General features: G+C 57.5%; 2 protein-coding genes across 6 annotated transcripts in view; one reads left to right on the forward strand and one right to left on the reverse strand.

The window, feature by feature from the left end:
* Window positions 1-3,103: 3,103 nt before the first annotated feature.
* MYBPH (myosin binding protein H) lies at window positions 3,104-11,174 on the forward strand. The gene is made up of 11 exons (XM_055234140.2): window positions 3,104-3,379; window positions 3,469-3,603; window positions 4,331-4,498; window positions 6,873-6,961; window positions 7,314-7,509; window positions 7,692-7,831; window positions 8,440-8,599; window positions 9,518-9,654; window positions 9,815-10,001; window positions 10,232-10,282; window positions 10,816-11,174. Exons 1-10 carry the CDS (start codon window positions 3,127-3,129, stop codon window positions 10,246-10,248), a joined length of 1,482 nt encoding a protein of 493 aa, XP_055090115.1. The 5' UTR covers window positions 3,104-3,126; the 3' UTR covers window positions 10,249-10,282; window positions 10,816-11,174.
* Window positions 11,175-11,507: 333 nt separating this feature from the next.
* ADORA1 (adenosine A1 receptor) overlaps window positions 11,508-13,691 on the reverse strand; it is a 39,717-nt gene continuing 37,533 nt past the window's right edge. For all 5 annotated transcript variants that reach the window (XM_055234132.2, XM_055234129.2, XM_055234131.2 and 2 more), the window contains one exon: window positions 11,508-13,581. In XM_055234132.2, coding sequence (XP_055090107.1) covers window positions 12,942-13,581 — 640 coding nt within the window. In that variant the 3' untranslated portion in view covers window positions 11,508-12,941. The remainder of the gene's footprint in view (window positions 13,582-13,691) is intronic.

Consider the following 13,691-nt stretch of genomic DNA (forward strand, 5'->3'; position numbering starts at 1 on the left):
TATTGGCGCTTTGCTTTGGTCTATCTTTGAGCGCCCACTAGACCCATTGGACTCACCTCCCCCATCTCGTCTGGATTCCTTCCTCTGAGGCTTGGGACCCCTGAGCTTGCAGAGATGAGGCCACCATGTCCTCTGCCTAGCCGCAGAGAGCCCCAGTGGGAGGCCAGCGTCCTCAGATTCACCTGCCTTGGACTTAACCCAAGCATGGCTGATGGCCTTCCAAATATTAAAGTCATTGCCATCCAGATTTCTAAATTAAATTCCCTGTTGAAAGAAACGTTTTCTGTTTCCTGAAGGCTAGCAGGCCCTGGGAAAGAAGGCTTTTCATCCCAACAGTCCATCTCTTCTGATCCACGGGAAGGTGGTGGGAGATCATCACAGGACCAGGTTAGAAAGCCCTGAACCCTGGACCCTCAGGGCCAGCAGGAAATACAGATGTCATCTCATGCACCCTTCCTGCCTCTTGGGATTGGAGTCCCTGCAGAGTGCTTGAGAGATGGCCCTCCAGTCTCCCAGTGAGGGGCAGCTGATTGCCTTGGAAGCAACCCATTCCATGGCTGGGCTGAAATCTGTCAACAGTCCTAGTGCTGGGCTTAGCCCTTTGTTCTGCTCACCCCTCCCCTGACACTCATCCCTCCAACCATTCAGAGATCAAAGTACCTCTGCTCAAGCTGGCCTGAGATAGGAGGTCGGGAGGATGTGATGGGGTGACTCAGAACAATAGACAGATTTTCAGCCTTTATGAGGTGGAGATGCTCTCATCGGGCTTCTGTTGAATTCCCAGGGCCCCAGGAATGCCTTTATCCAAAAAGACTCCAGATACACACCCCAAAACTAAAGAGAATTGATTTGTGGATTCTCTGATGTTTGGATTATCTGTGACTTAGGATAATCACAAATTGGCCTGATGGTTTGTGACTCTGGTTTGAAGTGGAGGGAAGGAGGAAATATCTGAAATCTGAACCAGCTGGAGCTGGGCAGATGCTACTGATCCCAAGGTCACAGCCCTGCTGAAGGCGAAGAAAGCAAGGACTCGGCAAGGCGTGGGGTGGGGTGTGGGGAAGGGGTACCTGGCATTTCACCTCTGGCTGGTGGCGCCAAGTATTCCCTAATCCCTGCCACTGCCCACCCCACCACACAGGGATCTTGGAAACCCCAGGGCTGCAAGCCCTCATGGGCAGCCAACTGCCCTCCCCTGGGGCCACCCTTCCCCCAGCCTGGGACAGGCTCTCCAGGGCTGACTCAGTGTCCTGTGGGGTTAGTCACATTCGCTTATAGCTGCAGAGTCACAGGCCAAGGATGGAGATTGGGTCTCCAGGACCCGCTCCCTGCCTGGCAAGACGTGGAGTCACCTAGCAGAGGGCAAGGGCATCCAGGGAGGGCCAGATCCAGAGGCTCCCAGGCCCTGCACTGCCACTCCCCAGCAGGGACAGCAGGGTTGAGAGGCAGCCACACCCTGGTGTCCCCAGTCCCCAGGAAAGGGAAGAGCATGCATGCTGCTGAGGGCCCTGAATAAATCACGTTTACTTATTTTTTAATCGTGAGCACATCTTTCATGCTAAAGAGTGCATAAAGGTATTTGTTTAATTTGAAGAATAACTATGTAGTAAGAACCTGTGTAACCACCACCCAGGTCAGGAAAGGACACCTCATTAGCACCCCTGCGGCCATCATGATCACATAGATCCCTGATCCTCCACCTAGAGGCACTCGCCATCCTAACTCTTGTACTGGCCTCATCTTCCTTTCTGGCCTTACCACCTACGGATGCACCTTGAAGAAGAGAGCCTGGTGTTGACTGCATTTGGATTTAATGTAGATGAGACAGATGAGACGCACCATTTCTGTGTGCCTCGCTCTTCTGCTCATCACTGGGTCTGTGAGTAGCTGAAGTTGCTCACTTGACCCCATATTTTGCTTTACAGTTGCAAAAACACTGCACAGTTATTTATCCATCCCACTGTTGAGGGACAGCTGTTTTCCCCCACATTTCAACAATTACAAATAACATTACCATGAACCTTCTTCTCCATGTCTCCTGGGGCATGTGTGGGTGTTACATGAGCGGCACGGCTGGGTCATGGAGTAGGCACCTCATCCATTTTACTAGGCACTAGTAAAACTCTCACATTTTCCAGAGTGACTGCTCCAATACCAGCAATAAACTTTCTTAATGCTCTCCCTCCTTCCTGACACATGGCATTTTCTGGCTTTCCAGTGATTCCCAGTCTTAACATTTTATCGAACAAATGAATCAATGACTAGAAATCTGGCCATATCTGCCTCCTTTGGCACCCTGAGAAAGCCCATGCCCACAGCCTGCTTGGAAGAGTCTAGAAGCTTCAGAGTGCTCTCCTCCACTAGGGCATCTTCCAGGTCTGCCTACGACTGCACCCCACCCCGAAGGGTGAGGGGTTCTCTGTAATAGGTGGAAAACTGAGGCCCACAGCAGGCATCACAGGAGACCAGCTCCTTACCAGCTGCCCAACTGAGACAGGAGCCAGGAGACTTAGTGCCCCTTCCTGGGGTTCCAATGCTGGAGGACCACCCTCTGAGCAGCTCCACCCTCAGCATCACAATTCCCTCCCTCTGTAGGGCCCTCAGCCTCATACAGCACAGGCGAGAGTCCCTGGGAACTGTGGGAGCCCAGGGAACGTGGACCCCAAAGGCAAAGCTGGGAACGCTCATAAGGAAGACTGTCCCAAACTGTCAGGGCCCCAGCACCCAGCCTGAGAAGCTCTGGGCACAAGTGGCCCCCTAGACGCCAGACACACAGAGCCTGAGCTGGGTCATTCTCCAGATAGAAGTTCTTCCTCCCATTGCCCTGACACCTGGCACGCGGCCTGCTAAATGTCCCATCTCACCCATCTGCGCCCTCCCCCAGCTGGGCACCAGCACCCTGGCTGTTGAAGGCCACTCGGGGTGATGGATGAGGGAGTGACTCCTCAAGGGGCCCTTGTGGTTCCTCCCCCAGAGCTATTCCTGGTCTGGGCTCCCCTCCACCCTCCACTCCTCCTGCTTGACCTGACCCCACAGCTGGGAATCGTTTGCTGGGGGTGGGGCAGCCCAGGACTATATAAGCCTGGACCTAGGTGTCCCAGGCACCCTAGAGGCCCAGGCCCCCCAATGGCTGACCCCTGCACACTCCAGCCTGGCCCCCCAGCCAGTCCAGCAATGATGGAAAAAAACACCTCCGAGGGCCCTGCCTGCAGTCCAGAGGAGACCACATCTGAGTCTGCCAAGGTGCCCACCGCACAGCCTCCCGGAGAAGTGGCAGTATCAGAGTCCACCGGGGAAGAGCAGGTGCCCAAGCCGCAGGCCCCTGCCCCACAGGCCCCTGCAGCCTCCACAGCCACTAAGCCTGCACCCCCAAGTGAAGGTGACTGAAGGTGGGGCAGGGGGAGGAGGGAGGCAGGCATGTCGGGGGTGGAGGGGAGCTCTTGGCCATGAACCTCTTCATCTCCCCAGATGTCCCCAGTGCCCCACTGCTGCTGACCCTGGAGGATGTGAGCAACAGCTCCGTGACTGTGAGCTGGGAGCCCCCAGAGAGGCTGGGGAGGCTGGGCCTCCAGGGCTATGTGCTGGAGCTCTGCAGAGAGGGAGGTGAGTGCTGGGCTGTCTTGCATACACCCAGGGGAGATTGTCATGGAGGGCCGCAGGGACAAGTGTGCAGGCCCTGTGGTTGGTCAGTCTGGGAGAGATACAGAAGGAGGGGATGCGAGCAGTGGGCTCTTCAACCCACCCACCTGCCCTTTCTTGCTCCACCAGCAGGAGAGCAAGAAAGGGTAGGTGGGTGGGTTGAGGGGCTCCCTTGTCCTCAGCTCCAAGGAGCCTCTGAGTAAGGGAAGGGTAAGGGGACACTGGGTTCTCCTTTGGCGAGAAGGTAAGGAAGTGCTAAGTCTCAGAGGACTCCGAAGTGTAGGAAGTGGAGAGGCAGGAGCTGGAGAGGGGAATGTTAGCGTAAGAGACAGTGAGGAGAAAGCGGGAATGGGGCGGGGCTGTGGCAGCCACATCCCTGCTGCCACTGTCCCCCTCCATGGCCCAAGTCCAGCCTGGCCTCTGCCTCTGCCCCTACCTTGCTGTGTGACTTTGCAAATGTGTCCAACCCTCTCTGGGCTTCAACAACCTCATCTCTGACCACAGTTTCAGGGCTCTAACATCAGGTGTCTTTGATGCCATTTGACAAGAAGTCAGGGAAGGCAAACAAGGGGAAAATGAGGCCCAGAGAGGGAGGCTGATTTCCCCAGATCACCAGCAGGAAAAGAAGCCCCATGGAGAGGGGCGCCTGTGGCCACACTGCCAAGACCTCACACTCTCTCCATCCCCTCAGCCTCAGAGTGGGTGCCTGTGAGTGCCCGGCCCATGATGGTGATCCAGCAGACCGTGCGGAACCTGGCTCTGGGAGACAAGTTCCTCCTGCGCGTGTCTGCAGTGAGTTCCGCAGGGGCTGGCCCGCCGGCCATGCTGGACCAGCCCATCCACATCCGAGAGAACATCGGTAAAGCCCATCCTGGCCTTCAGCTCCCCAGCCCTTCCCAAACACCTTATCTAATGGAGAAACTGAGGCCAGCAGGTAGAGGGAACCAGGCAGTCATTTCCCCCGTCCCACGCGCACATGCACAAGCCACACGCTATCACCATCTTGCCTTAAGAAAGTTCCAGGTTCCTCAGCAGCAAGGGGCCTCTGGAGGTCTAAGAAGCCATTTTCCTGAGTGGTCCAGCCCCCATGCCTTGAGAAAGGGGCTCAGAAACAAAAGGTCAAGTTCCCTGGGTCACCTGCTCAATGCTAAGAGTCCATCTGTTCTTTCTCCCTCTAATCTCAATCTCTCCAGTGGCCATAAACACTCATTTTCTGCCCATTGCCTGTGGCCTGGGTTCCAGATTCTCTCAAAGGTCTTGAAACAGAGAGAAGGCCCTGCTTGCCCCTTGTTCCACCATGGCCCTGGAAAGAAAAAGAGGGCCCATGAAGACTTCTCCATTGCAGAAGGCATACCTCACTGGGGCCCCGAAGGCCAGCTGCCATCCCCATTGCTAATATTTCTATTTGCAAGGTGCATTAGCCTCAATCCTCCCCTCGCTCCCCTCCCAGAGCTGATCGGGTTTCAGTCTGTTAATGACAGTGAGTCATTTGGTCTGATCTGAGGTCTCTGGGGACAGCACAGTCCCCCAGGGTGAGGAGAGACACAGGCAGGCAGGTGGCCTGAGGCCTTCTCCACCTTCCTTCTTGCTCCTCCACTAGGGGATGGATGGCTTCTGGTAGCTCTAGACAAGGCCTCCAGAAGGAGAGGGGATCCACAGGAGGGGTCAAGTCTGGATTCAAAAGGAAATGCTCAGCTCTGAGGCCTGAGAGACATGGGAACCATGGGGTTAGGGAGCTTAGATTCATAGACTATCGAGGTCCAAGGAGATCCCAAGGAGCCCAGGGCATCCCTTGAGGTCACCCAGCCTTTTATTGGCAGTCCCAGAGTCTGATGCCTACACAGGACCACTCATGCCCCACTGCACTGCACAGCATCTTCTCTGGTGGCACCCAAAACCCAAGCCTCCCAACCCTAATTCCCAGCCTTTGGCTCTAGGTGAGATGTGGCCCCACCAGGCAGCTGCAGTATGGCCGTGTCAACTCTAGTCCTGGAGGTGCCAGGAAGGCCTCTTGGTTGGGAGGGTGCTGGGCCTTCCCCAGGGAACCAGGGAGCTCAGACTCTGAGAGGCCCCTGAGGCCCAGCATTGATGGACCCAGCCAGACTCAGCACCCACGTCTCCATTCAAATTCCTCTGGCAGGAGAGAAGGGGATTTCCTGGAGAGAAGAGGGAGGGGAGGCTGTGAACAAATGGGGAACAGCCAGGCTTGTCACAGGGCAGAGTGGGGGCCCCGTCCAGGATCCTTGGCTCCTCAGCTGTCTCTCCTTGGCCACCTGGAGCTGCCAAGAATTCTTGACCCCCTGCAGCTGTCCCTAGAGCATTCCATGCCTGAGCTCCCAGAGCCAAGTGCCCACTCAGCTAATCCTCAGAGACACCGTGTTCCTTCTCACTGTCTCATCCTCCTCTGCCTTGCATGCCACCAACCAACTGCTGCCACCTGTTTGCTGCTGAGGAGCCTCAGTCATGGCCCCAGCACCCACCCCGGGGGACAGGGGTGGTGGCCACTGCAGCTTCCCTTAGAATGCCCAGGGGCTTCACTGGTTTCCCCTGACCAGATGAGGGTCAGAAGGTCATTCCTTAGTATAGCAGGTGGCTGAAATAGGCCTTCAGGAAGGACTTCCCAGCTCTGAGACTAACAGATTATGGGAGGGGGACAGAGGAAGAAGGGGGGATACCTGCCCTGGCTTCACTGAGGAAGGGAAAGATCTTAAACCTCTCAACAGGGCCTGGAGACAGAGGAATGGAAAAACAGGGTTTCATAAGGGCTTCTCTGAAAGTCCTGGGCTTGTGGAGTGTCGGGGATATTAGAGCAGGAAGACGGCAGTGGCCTCCCTTTCCTAGAAGTGCAGCCTGACAGGTGCAGCACCTGCTTCCCAGCAGGGGGAGACAGAGAGTCAGCTGGGGCCCATCTGGTGCTTGGGAATGCCTGGGATGCAGGGCAAATCCCATCCTGGCAGAGTAGAGGCGCCAAGGGAGTGCCCAGGATGCTTACCAGTTCACACCATGAAGGCACTGACCTCCTGAAACCTCCTGCTCCCTTAAGGGATTTGGGCCCCTAGGCCTCAGGAGTGAGAGCTTCACCCTTCCTGTAAGGAGGGACCCCACGGCAGCCAGGCACACCCAGGACCCTCCTCCCAGCCAGCATCCCTGACCAGCTGTCCCCTGCCCCACCTCAGAAACCCCAATCAGCCACCCTACTGCACTGCTAAGCCCAGACTCTTGCTTTGATCCAGAGGCCCCCAAGATCCGTGTCCCCCGCCACCTCCGTCAGACCTACATCCGCCAGGTGGGAGAGACGGTCAACCTGCAAATCCCCTTCCAGGTAGGTATTCCCCCCACCAAGGGTAAGAGCCCGGGTGGGAACCCAGGCCCCCATTTAAGGGGAGCCTGGGAGATGGCAGGATCTCCAAGGGTCCGGCTGAGACCCAGCGAGACGGCCTTGTCCTCCGGCGATCATGCACATGATTCATTGGTGATTCTCAGCCTGGGGATGGGCAGGTGGGCCCCCAGAGTGGGCTCCGGGCAGCACCTGTGGCTCCAGCCTCTGCTGCCCCTCCTGAGAAGGGCCAATGGGACAGGCTTCCCCGAGAACAGGTCCAGAGACTCCTGGAGTTAAGGGGGTGTGGGGACCCTGGCACCTCCCTACACTCACCCTGGGGGCTCCTCCCTGCCAGGGGAAGCCTAAGCCTCAGGCCACATGGACCCACAACGGCCGTGCCCTGGACAGCCAGCGGGTGAGCGTGCGCACCGGGGACCAGGATTCCATCCTCTTCATTCGCTCGGCCGAGCGCTCCGACTCTGGCCACTACGAGCTCACCGTGCGCGTGGAAGACCTGGAGGCCAAGGCAGTCATTGACATCCTGGTGATTGGTATGGAGCCAGGGGAACAGTGCTGCCTCACGGGGGACCTGGAGCCCCCGACCTCCTATCCCAGAGCTGACGGCTGATGGGAGCAGGCCAAGGGAGTGTGGCAGGAGCCAAATTTTGGGTATGGGGGCTCTGTGGCCAGCCTGGCCATCACGCTCACTTCCCCTCGCACTCTGGGCCTACAGAGAAACCTGGACCCCCCAGCAGCATCCGGCTCCTGGACGTCTGGGGCTGCAATGCTGCTCTTCAGTGGACGCCACCCCAGGACACAGGCAACACAGAGCTCCTGGGCTACACGGTGCAGAAGGCAGACAAAAAGACAGGGGTGAGGCTGGCTGAGGCAAAGTGGGGTCGGGGTACGAAGTGGTCAAGGTGGTGGGGAACGCCCACCCCACTGAGTCTAGGGACCGAGTCTAGGGATCGAGTTCTGGTCTGCCCACTGCTAACCTGACTCCCGGAGGCCCTTAGCAAGACTCTTCCTCTCTGGACCTCAGATGCCTCCTGAAGACTGTGAAGAGGGCTGGCCCGGGCTGTCTGAAGCCTTTCAAGTTCTGGAGCCACGCTTCTCAAATCTTAATGTCCACATGAGTCACCTGGGGAGCTTGCTAAGAGGCAGAGTCTGACTCAGTAGGTCCAGGGTGGGGGCTGAGGGCCTGCATTTCTAAGATGTTTCCAGGTGATGCTGAAGTTGCACTTCCATGGGCCACACTTTGCGCATGAAGGCTCTAGGATTCTCTGAGGACCCTACAGAGGTCACCTGAGTGACCCAGGGGCCCCTTCTTCCAATTCAATGTCCCTGAGGCCCAAAGCTGGATGGTTCAACATCCCAGGGTTGGGGGCATGGAATGAGTTCCTGTGAGGAGAGGGCTCCAGGGTAAGCAGGGAGGGTGAGGACAGGGGTGAGAAACGAGGGTGACACCCGGGGCCCTGCAGCAATGGTTCACAGTGCTGGAGCGCTACCACCCAACCACCTGCACCATCTCCGACCTCATCGTCGGCAACTCGTACTCCTTCCGGGTCTTCTCAGAAAACCTGTGTGGACTCAGCGCCTCGGCCACTGTCACCAAGGAGCTCGCCCACATCCAGAAGGCAGGTGGGTTTGGGCCCGGAGCTGGCTGTGCTAACTCTCTCCCTGTCCCTGCCTCTTCCTCGGCGTCTCTGCACCCCTCTCTCTGGGCTTCTCCTGGGCGTCTGCCCCTGGAACGCTTGCCGTCCCCTCACTCCACAGCTATGCATACACACACATGGAGTGGCTGTAAAGTAGTGAATGTGATTGGCTGATTTTAACAAACACATCAGAGCACATCCACACAAATGAAAGATGCCCCTTTGGAGGCTGTGTACTTATTCCAAAGAGGTGTGTGGCTACCAGCATCACAGCAGCCGCCGAGTCTCAGGCAGTGCGTGTCTGAAGGGAATCTAAAGGGTGACCTGTGCATGGTTGGGTAGTGTGCTAAAAAGGGTGAGTTTGCTAAAACAAGCCTCCCAACCCTAATACATACCACATAGATGGACAAGAGAGATAGGAGTATTTACTGTCTCCACACAGGCACCTGACCCTCTTGCGTCAAATGTTAAACCCCGGGCCCTTTTCCCTGTCCCTTGTGTGCCCCAAGGCCCTCTCCGACCCACAGTCTGTGTGGGTTCCAGAAGGCAAACTTTTTTTAACACTAGCCTGGACTGCACAGAATTAGGAAGAAATTTTTGTTTAAAAAAGGAAAGCCAGTCAAGTCTCCAACGACAAACACAAAGGAAACGTGGCATCTCTGAGTTGCTAGCATCCACCTTCTGCCAAGACGCTCTCATCTCTGGTTTTTCCACCTTTTGTCTCTACTCATCACCCTGATCCACCCAGCTACAGTCTCAGCTTTCTCTGCCTCTTTGAGATTGTCCAAGTTCCCGCAAATAAGCCGTGACTTGCTATCCATAGATCCTGGAGCAGAGTCAGTCCTAACAGGTCTCCTTCACTCCTGTAAGCTCAGATTCACCCGACCTTCTCCCCTGAACCCAGATATTGCTGCCAAACCTAAAGTGTTTATTGAGCGAGACTTCTCAGAAGCCCCCTCATTCACCCAGCCACTGGCTGACCACACCTCCACCCCTGGCTACAGCACCCAGCTGTCCTGCAGTGTCCGAGCTTCACCCAAGGTGAGGGGCCAGGCCCTGTTGTACCCTGGGCTGGTGGGGGCGGGTGGGGACAGCAGGGCTGAGGAATCCTCCGGGCGTCCACACCTAAGCCTGGGGATAGCCGTTGAGGGCCCCACCCCAGTCCACACCTCCCCAGCTCTCTTCTGACCATGCCTCCCAGCCCAAGATCACCTGGATGAAAAACAAGATGGAGATCCAGGGCAACCCCAAATACCGCGCCCTCTCTGAGCAAGGCGTCTGCACCCTAGAGATCCGGAAACCCAGCCCCTTTGATTCTGGGGTCTACACCTGCAAGGCCATCAATGTGCTGGGGGAGGCATCTGTGGACTGCCGGCTGGAGGTCAAAGGTGAGAGTTTGAGGATGGGAGAACAGGAGTAAGCACCTCTCTGGAGCTGGACTAGAGGCATCAGAGAGCTTAAAATCAAGGCAGAAGAGAAGGGGTAGTAAGACTGGGGCCAGGCTGTGCTGATTACTTTCCAAGCGGGAGGGTGGGCAGGTTAGAAGAGGGTATGTAACCGTGAACCTTGCCAGTTCCCCGCCACTTCCCCCAAGCTCTAACTGCAGCATCTCTTCCAGCCTCAGCCACGCACTGAAGAGCCATGGGAGGAGGCTGTGATGAGGAGCCAGGTAAATGGCCTGACCCACCCCCGCTGTTACCTCTGCGGGCAGCACAGAAGCGGAGAGGAGGCCGGGAGCAGGGGGTTCGGGTGAGAAGGGAAGGTGGTGGTCAGCTCTAGGTACAAACCTGTGGACACAGGCAACTAGCACGCATGTCCAGAGACTCACAGTGACATTGCAGGGCCAGGCGATGACAGTGTCACCTGGAAGGGGAGTGATTCCGTGGACTGCCACACGACCAGAGTCTACTCCCAGCTCTGAGTGACCTTCAGCAAGGGTGTTCTCTTTGGATCCATTCTCTCATCCGAAAACTGGGGATAACAACCTTTCCCTGCCTTCCTTCCCCTGGTGGTTCTGAGGCTCTGCATTAGTACGGAAGGATCTAGAACTGTAGTGGGCAGAGCTCAGACCTGGGCATTGCGCCTGAGGGAGGGAGGTCTGGTGAGGAAGACGGTGCTGCTCCCCCTCCCCGCTCTGCAGCTCTCTGGCCTGCAGCCAAGCTCTGCTTACACCACGGGCTCAGGAAGCATGTCCTCCTCCAGGTGCTGCAGGCCTGAGAGGCCAGGTCCACCAGGCCCACAGTCAAACTCCAGAGATGCCCAAGACCCCTGCTTCCATAGCAACGGCTGATGGAACCGCCCCTGGTACCTGCTGGCCTCCCTCCCCCAGAGGCTGGTGTCCAGAACTCAGGAATGGGCCTGGTAGGCCCCAGGCCAGACTAACTGGGCTCAAGGGGTGCTGGAAGGCGCAGAGATTGGAGTGCCTTGCGGAGTTGCACACTGGGTGTGAAGCACTCAAATAAAGATGCGCGGTGTTACAGTGCGGGGCCTCTGTGCCAGTGAGCGACATCATCTAGTGGGAGGCGCTGTGTCACAAGGAGTGGGGGGTGCCTGAATGTTTCACCATGAGGGGGTCTCCAGATATGTCACCATGAGGAAGATGCCAATGGGAGAGGTCTCGGGATGTCATGGCTGGGGCGGGGCGGGGCGGGGGGGGTGTGGGGGGTCTTCTGAGCCTGTGAGTTTTCAGGATCTCCCTTCCTGATCAGGGTTTGCTAGCCCAAGTGCATAACTATGGAAACAGACACACCCTCTCTGGAACCCTCCTTGCTCGAACGCCTCCACATGCCCCCTCTCGCAGCTCCTCCCGGCCCCCGTCATTGCTTCCTCTCTGCTGAAGCTGTCTTGTTGCCCTCAACGGTGGTGGGGATGGGCGCCCAGCAATGTGCTCTCCACAGGGTTCACAGTTTTTTATTAGTCACATGGGCCTCCCTTGGAAGCCAGGGCACATCCAATTTCCTACAGAGGGAAGGGCTTGGAAGCAAGTCCCGGAGTTGACACTCATGTTCAGAAGGTCAACTCAACGGCCACCCCCCTTCCCTCTCCCCCCGACACAGGGGCTCCAGGCTCCCCCGCCTTGCACCCCAACACAGGGGCTCCAGGCTTGGCAGGGCATGGGTTGGTCCTTCCCCAGATCCCTAAAGTCCTAGAACCCCCGACACCTGCAACAGAGCTTCCGAAGCCCCTGAAAACCCAGCCAAATACTAGGGGTATTGACGGATTCACATGACAGCAAGGCCTTCCCCCACACGCTCTCGGGGGGGTACTCTCCTCTGCCTGCTGCAGCCTGCTAAACCCACCCCGGGGGGCCCACAGTCAACACTGAGTCCTTACAGACACTTTCCCTCGCCCACCCCGTTCCCAGGCAGGCAGAATGCTCCCAAGAGTTGGCATGTCTAGGGTTCTCCTCTCCATCAGGCCCAGAAGCAGCAGAGATGGGATCACCTAGGACAGTCCAGGCCTGGCATCAGGCAGGCCAGTGGAGTTAGTGGCCCAGATGACAGGTAATTACACTCCAGGCTCCTTCCCAGAAAGCTCAGGGCAAGAAGGAGGGCTCAGAGCTGCCACCTCATGGCTGTTTGAGGCCAGCACCTACCGCACCAAGCTCACTCCCCAGGGCGTGGAGCCAGCACTCCAGCAAATATCAGAAATGATTTCTGAACCTACGCTTTCTGCCTCTCCCACTTACAATCCTGGGCTGGCCCAGGGCAAGGAGAGCAGGCACCCTAGCACCTGGTATGGCCTGTGGCCCAGAGTCCTCAGAGGTGGGAATGGAGGCTCCTTGATTCCTGCCCCTTAGCTGCCTCTGGCCAGTCTCTCCTACAGAACAGGTCAGTGCATCCTCAATCTCTCTCCTTCCATTGGTCTCAGACAGGATGCTCTCCTCTCCTTAAGCTTGGTCCTGGGGCTGCACCACCAACATCTAAGACAAGCAGACTCCCCTGCCTCACTGCAGAAGCCCAAGCACCTTCTCCCAGCCCAGGTGGCTCCTCTGCAGTCTCGGCCTCCCCAGGACCTGCCCAGCCCTGAAGCGCTGGACTGCTCGTGGGACGGTCAGGCAGGTGGGGGCTCAGGACACTCTTGCCTCTAGACACCTGGTCCCTCTGTAGGATCTTGCCCTCCCAAGCCTCCTGCAGGGCCCAGAGGTGTAGGGTAGTTAACTCCTAGTGGAGGGACCACACTCTGTGGGCATCTCTTCAGAGCCTCCCCCATGCCCCCGGCCCACAGCCCAGCTGGGGCAGGCTCAGGGAGACCCCTGGGACAGCGGGCAGGTGAGGACTGGACTGAGACCCCACTGGATATGGGCTGGTGGGAGCAGAGGGCGGGGTCTAGTCATCAGGCCTCTCTTCTGGGAGATCCTCGTCAATGGGGGGTGCAGGCTGGCAGCGGAAATGATCATTCCAAATCTTAAGGAAGGTGACGCGGAACTTCTGGATGCGGAAAGCGTAGACAATGGGGTTCATGGCCGAGTTGCCGTGCGTGAGGAAGATGGCAATGTAGGTAAGGATGCTGGGCTTGTGGCAGGACGGGCAGAAGAGGGTGATGCAGTTGAGGATGTGCAAAGGCAGCCAGCTGAGGGCAAACAGGAAGAGGATGAGGGCCAGTGACTTGGCGATCTTCAGCTCCTTCCCATAGTACTTCTGTGGGTCACCGGAGGAGGCCGACACCTTCTTGTTGAGCTGCTTGCGGATTAGATAGAAGACCTCCAGGTAGATGAGGACCATGAGGAGCAGCGGGGGCAGCACCCACACGAAGAAGTTGAAGTACACCATGTACTCCATGCTGATGACCTTCTCGAACTCGCACTCGATCACAGGCTCCCCTATGCTGCCATTGGCTGCCCAGGCCCGCTCCACCACACTCAGATTGTTCCAGCCAAACATAGGGGTCAGTCCCACCACGAAGGAGAGGATCCAGCAGCCGGCAATGGCCACCGCCGCCCTCCGGGGGGTCACCACCATCTTGTACCTGGGGGAGAGGAGGGCAGAGTGTGAGGATCCGCCTCCCAGCTGCCTCGAAAGGCCCCTCTGAGGCACGCCTGGCCTCCAGGGGCCTCTAAGAGGAGCACCCTCCCCATC

The sequence above is a fragment of the Symphalangus syndactylus genome, chromosome 19 (genome assembly GCF_028878055.3).
Source record: "Symphalangus syndactylus isolate Jambi chromosome 19, NHGRI_mSymSyn1-v2.1_pri, whole genome shotgun sequence".
NCBI lineage: Eukaryota > Metazoa > Chordata > Mammalia > Primates > Hylobatidae > Symphalangus > Symphalangus syndactylus.

Coding starts and splice junctions, on each gene's coding strand:
- MYBPH (XM_055234140.2), top strand. CDS start 3,127: ATGGCTGACCCCTGCACACTCCAGCCTGGCCCCCCAGCCAGTCCAGCA. Junction 4,499..6,872: donor CCACATCCGAGAGAACATCG/GTAAAGCCCATC, acceptor GCTTTGATCCAG/AGGCCCCCAAGATCCGTGTC. Junction 7,510..7,691: donor CATTGACATCCTGGTGATTG/GTATGGAGCCAG, acceptor CTGGGCCTACAG/AGAAACCTGGACCCCCCAGC.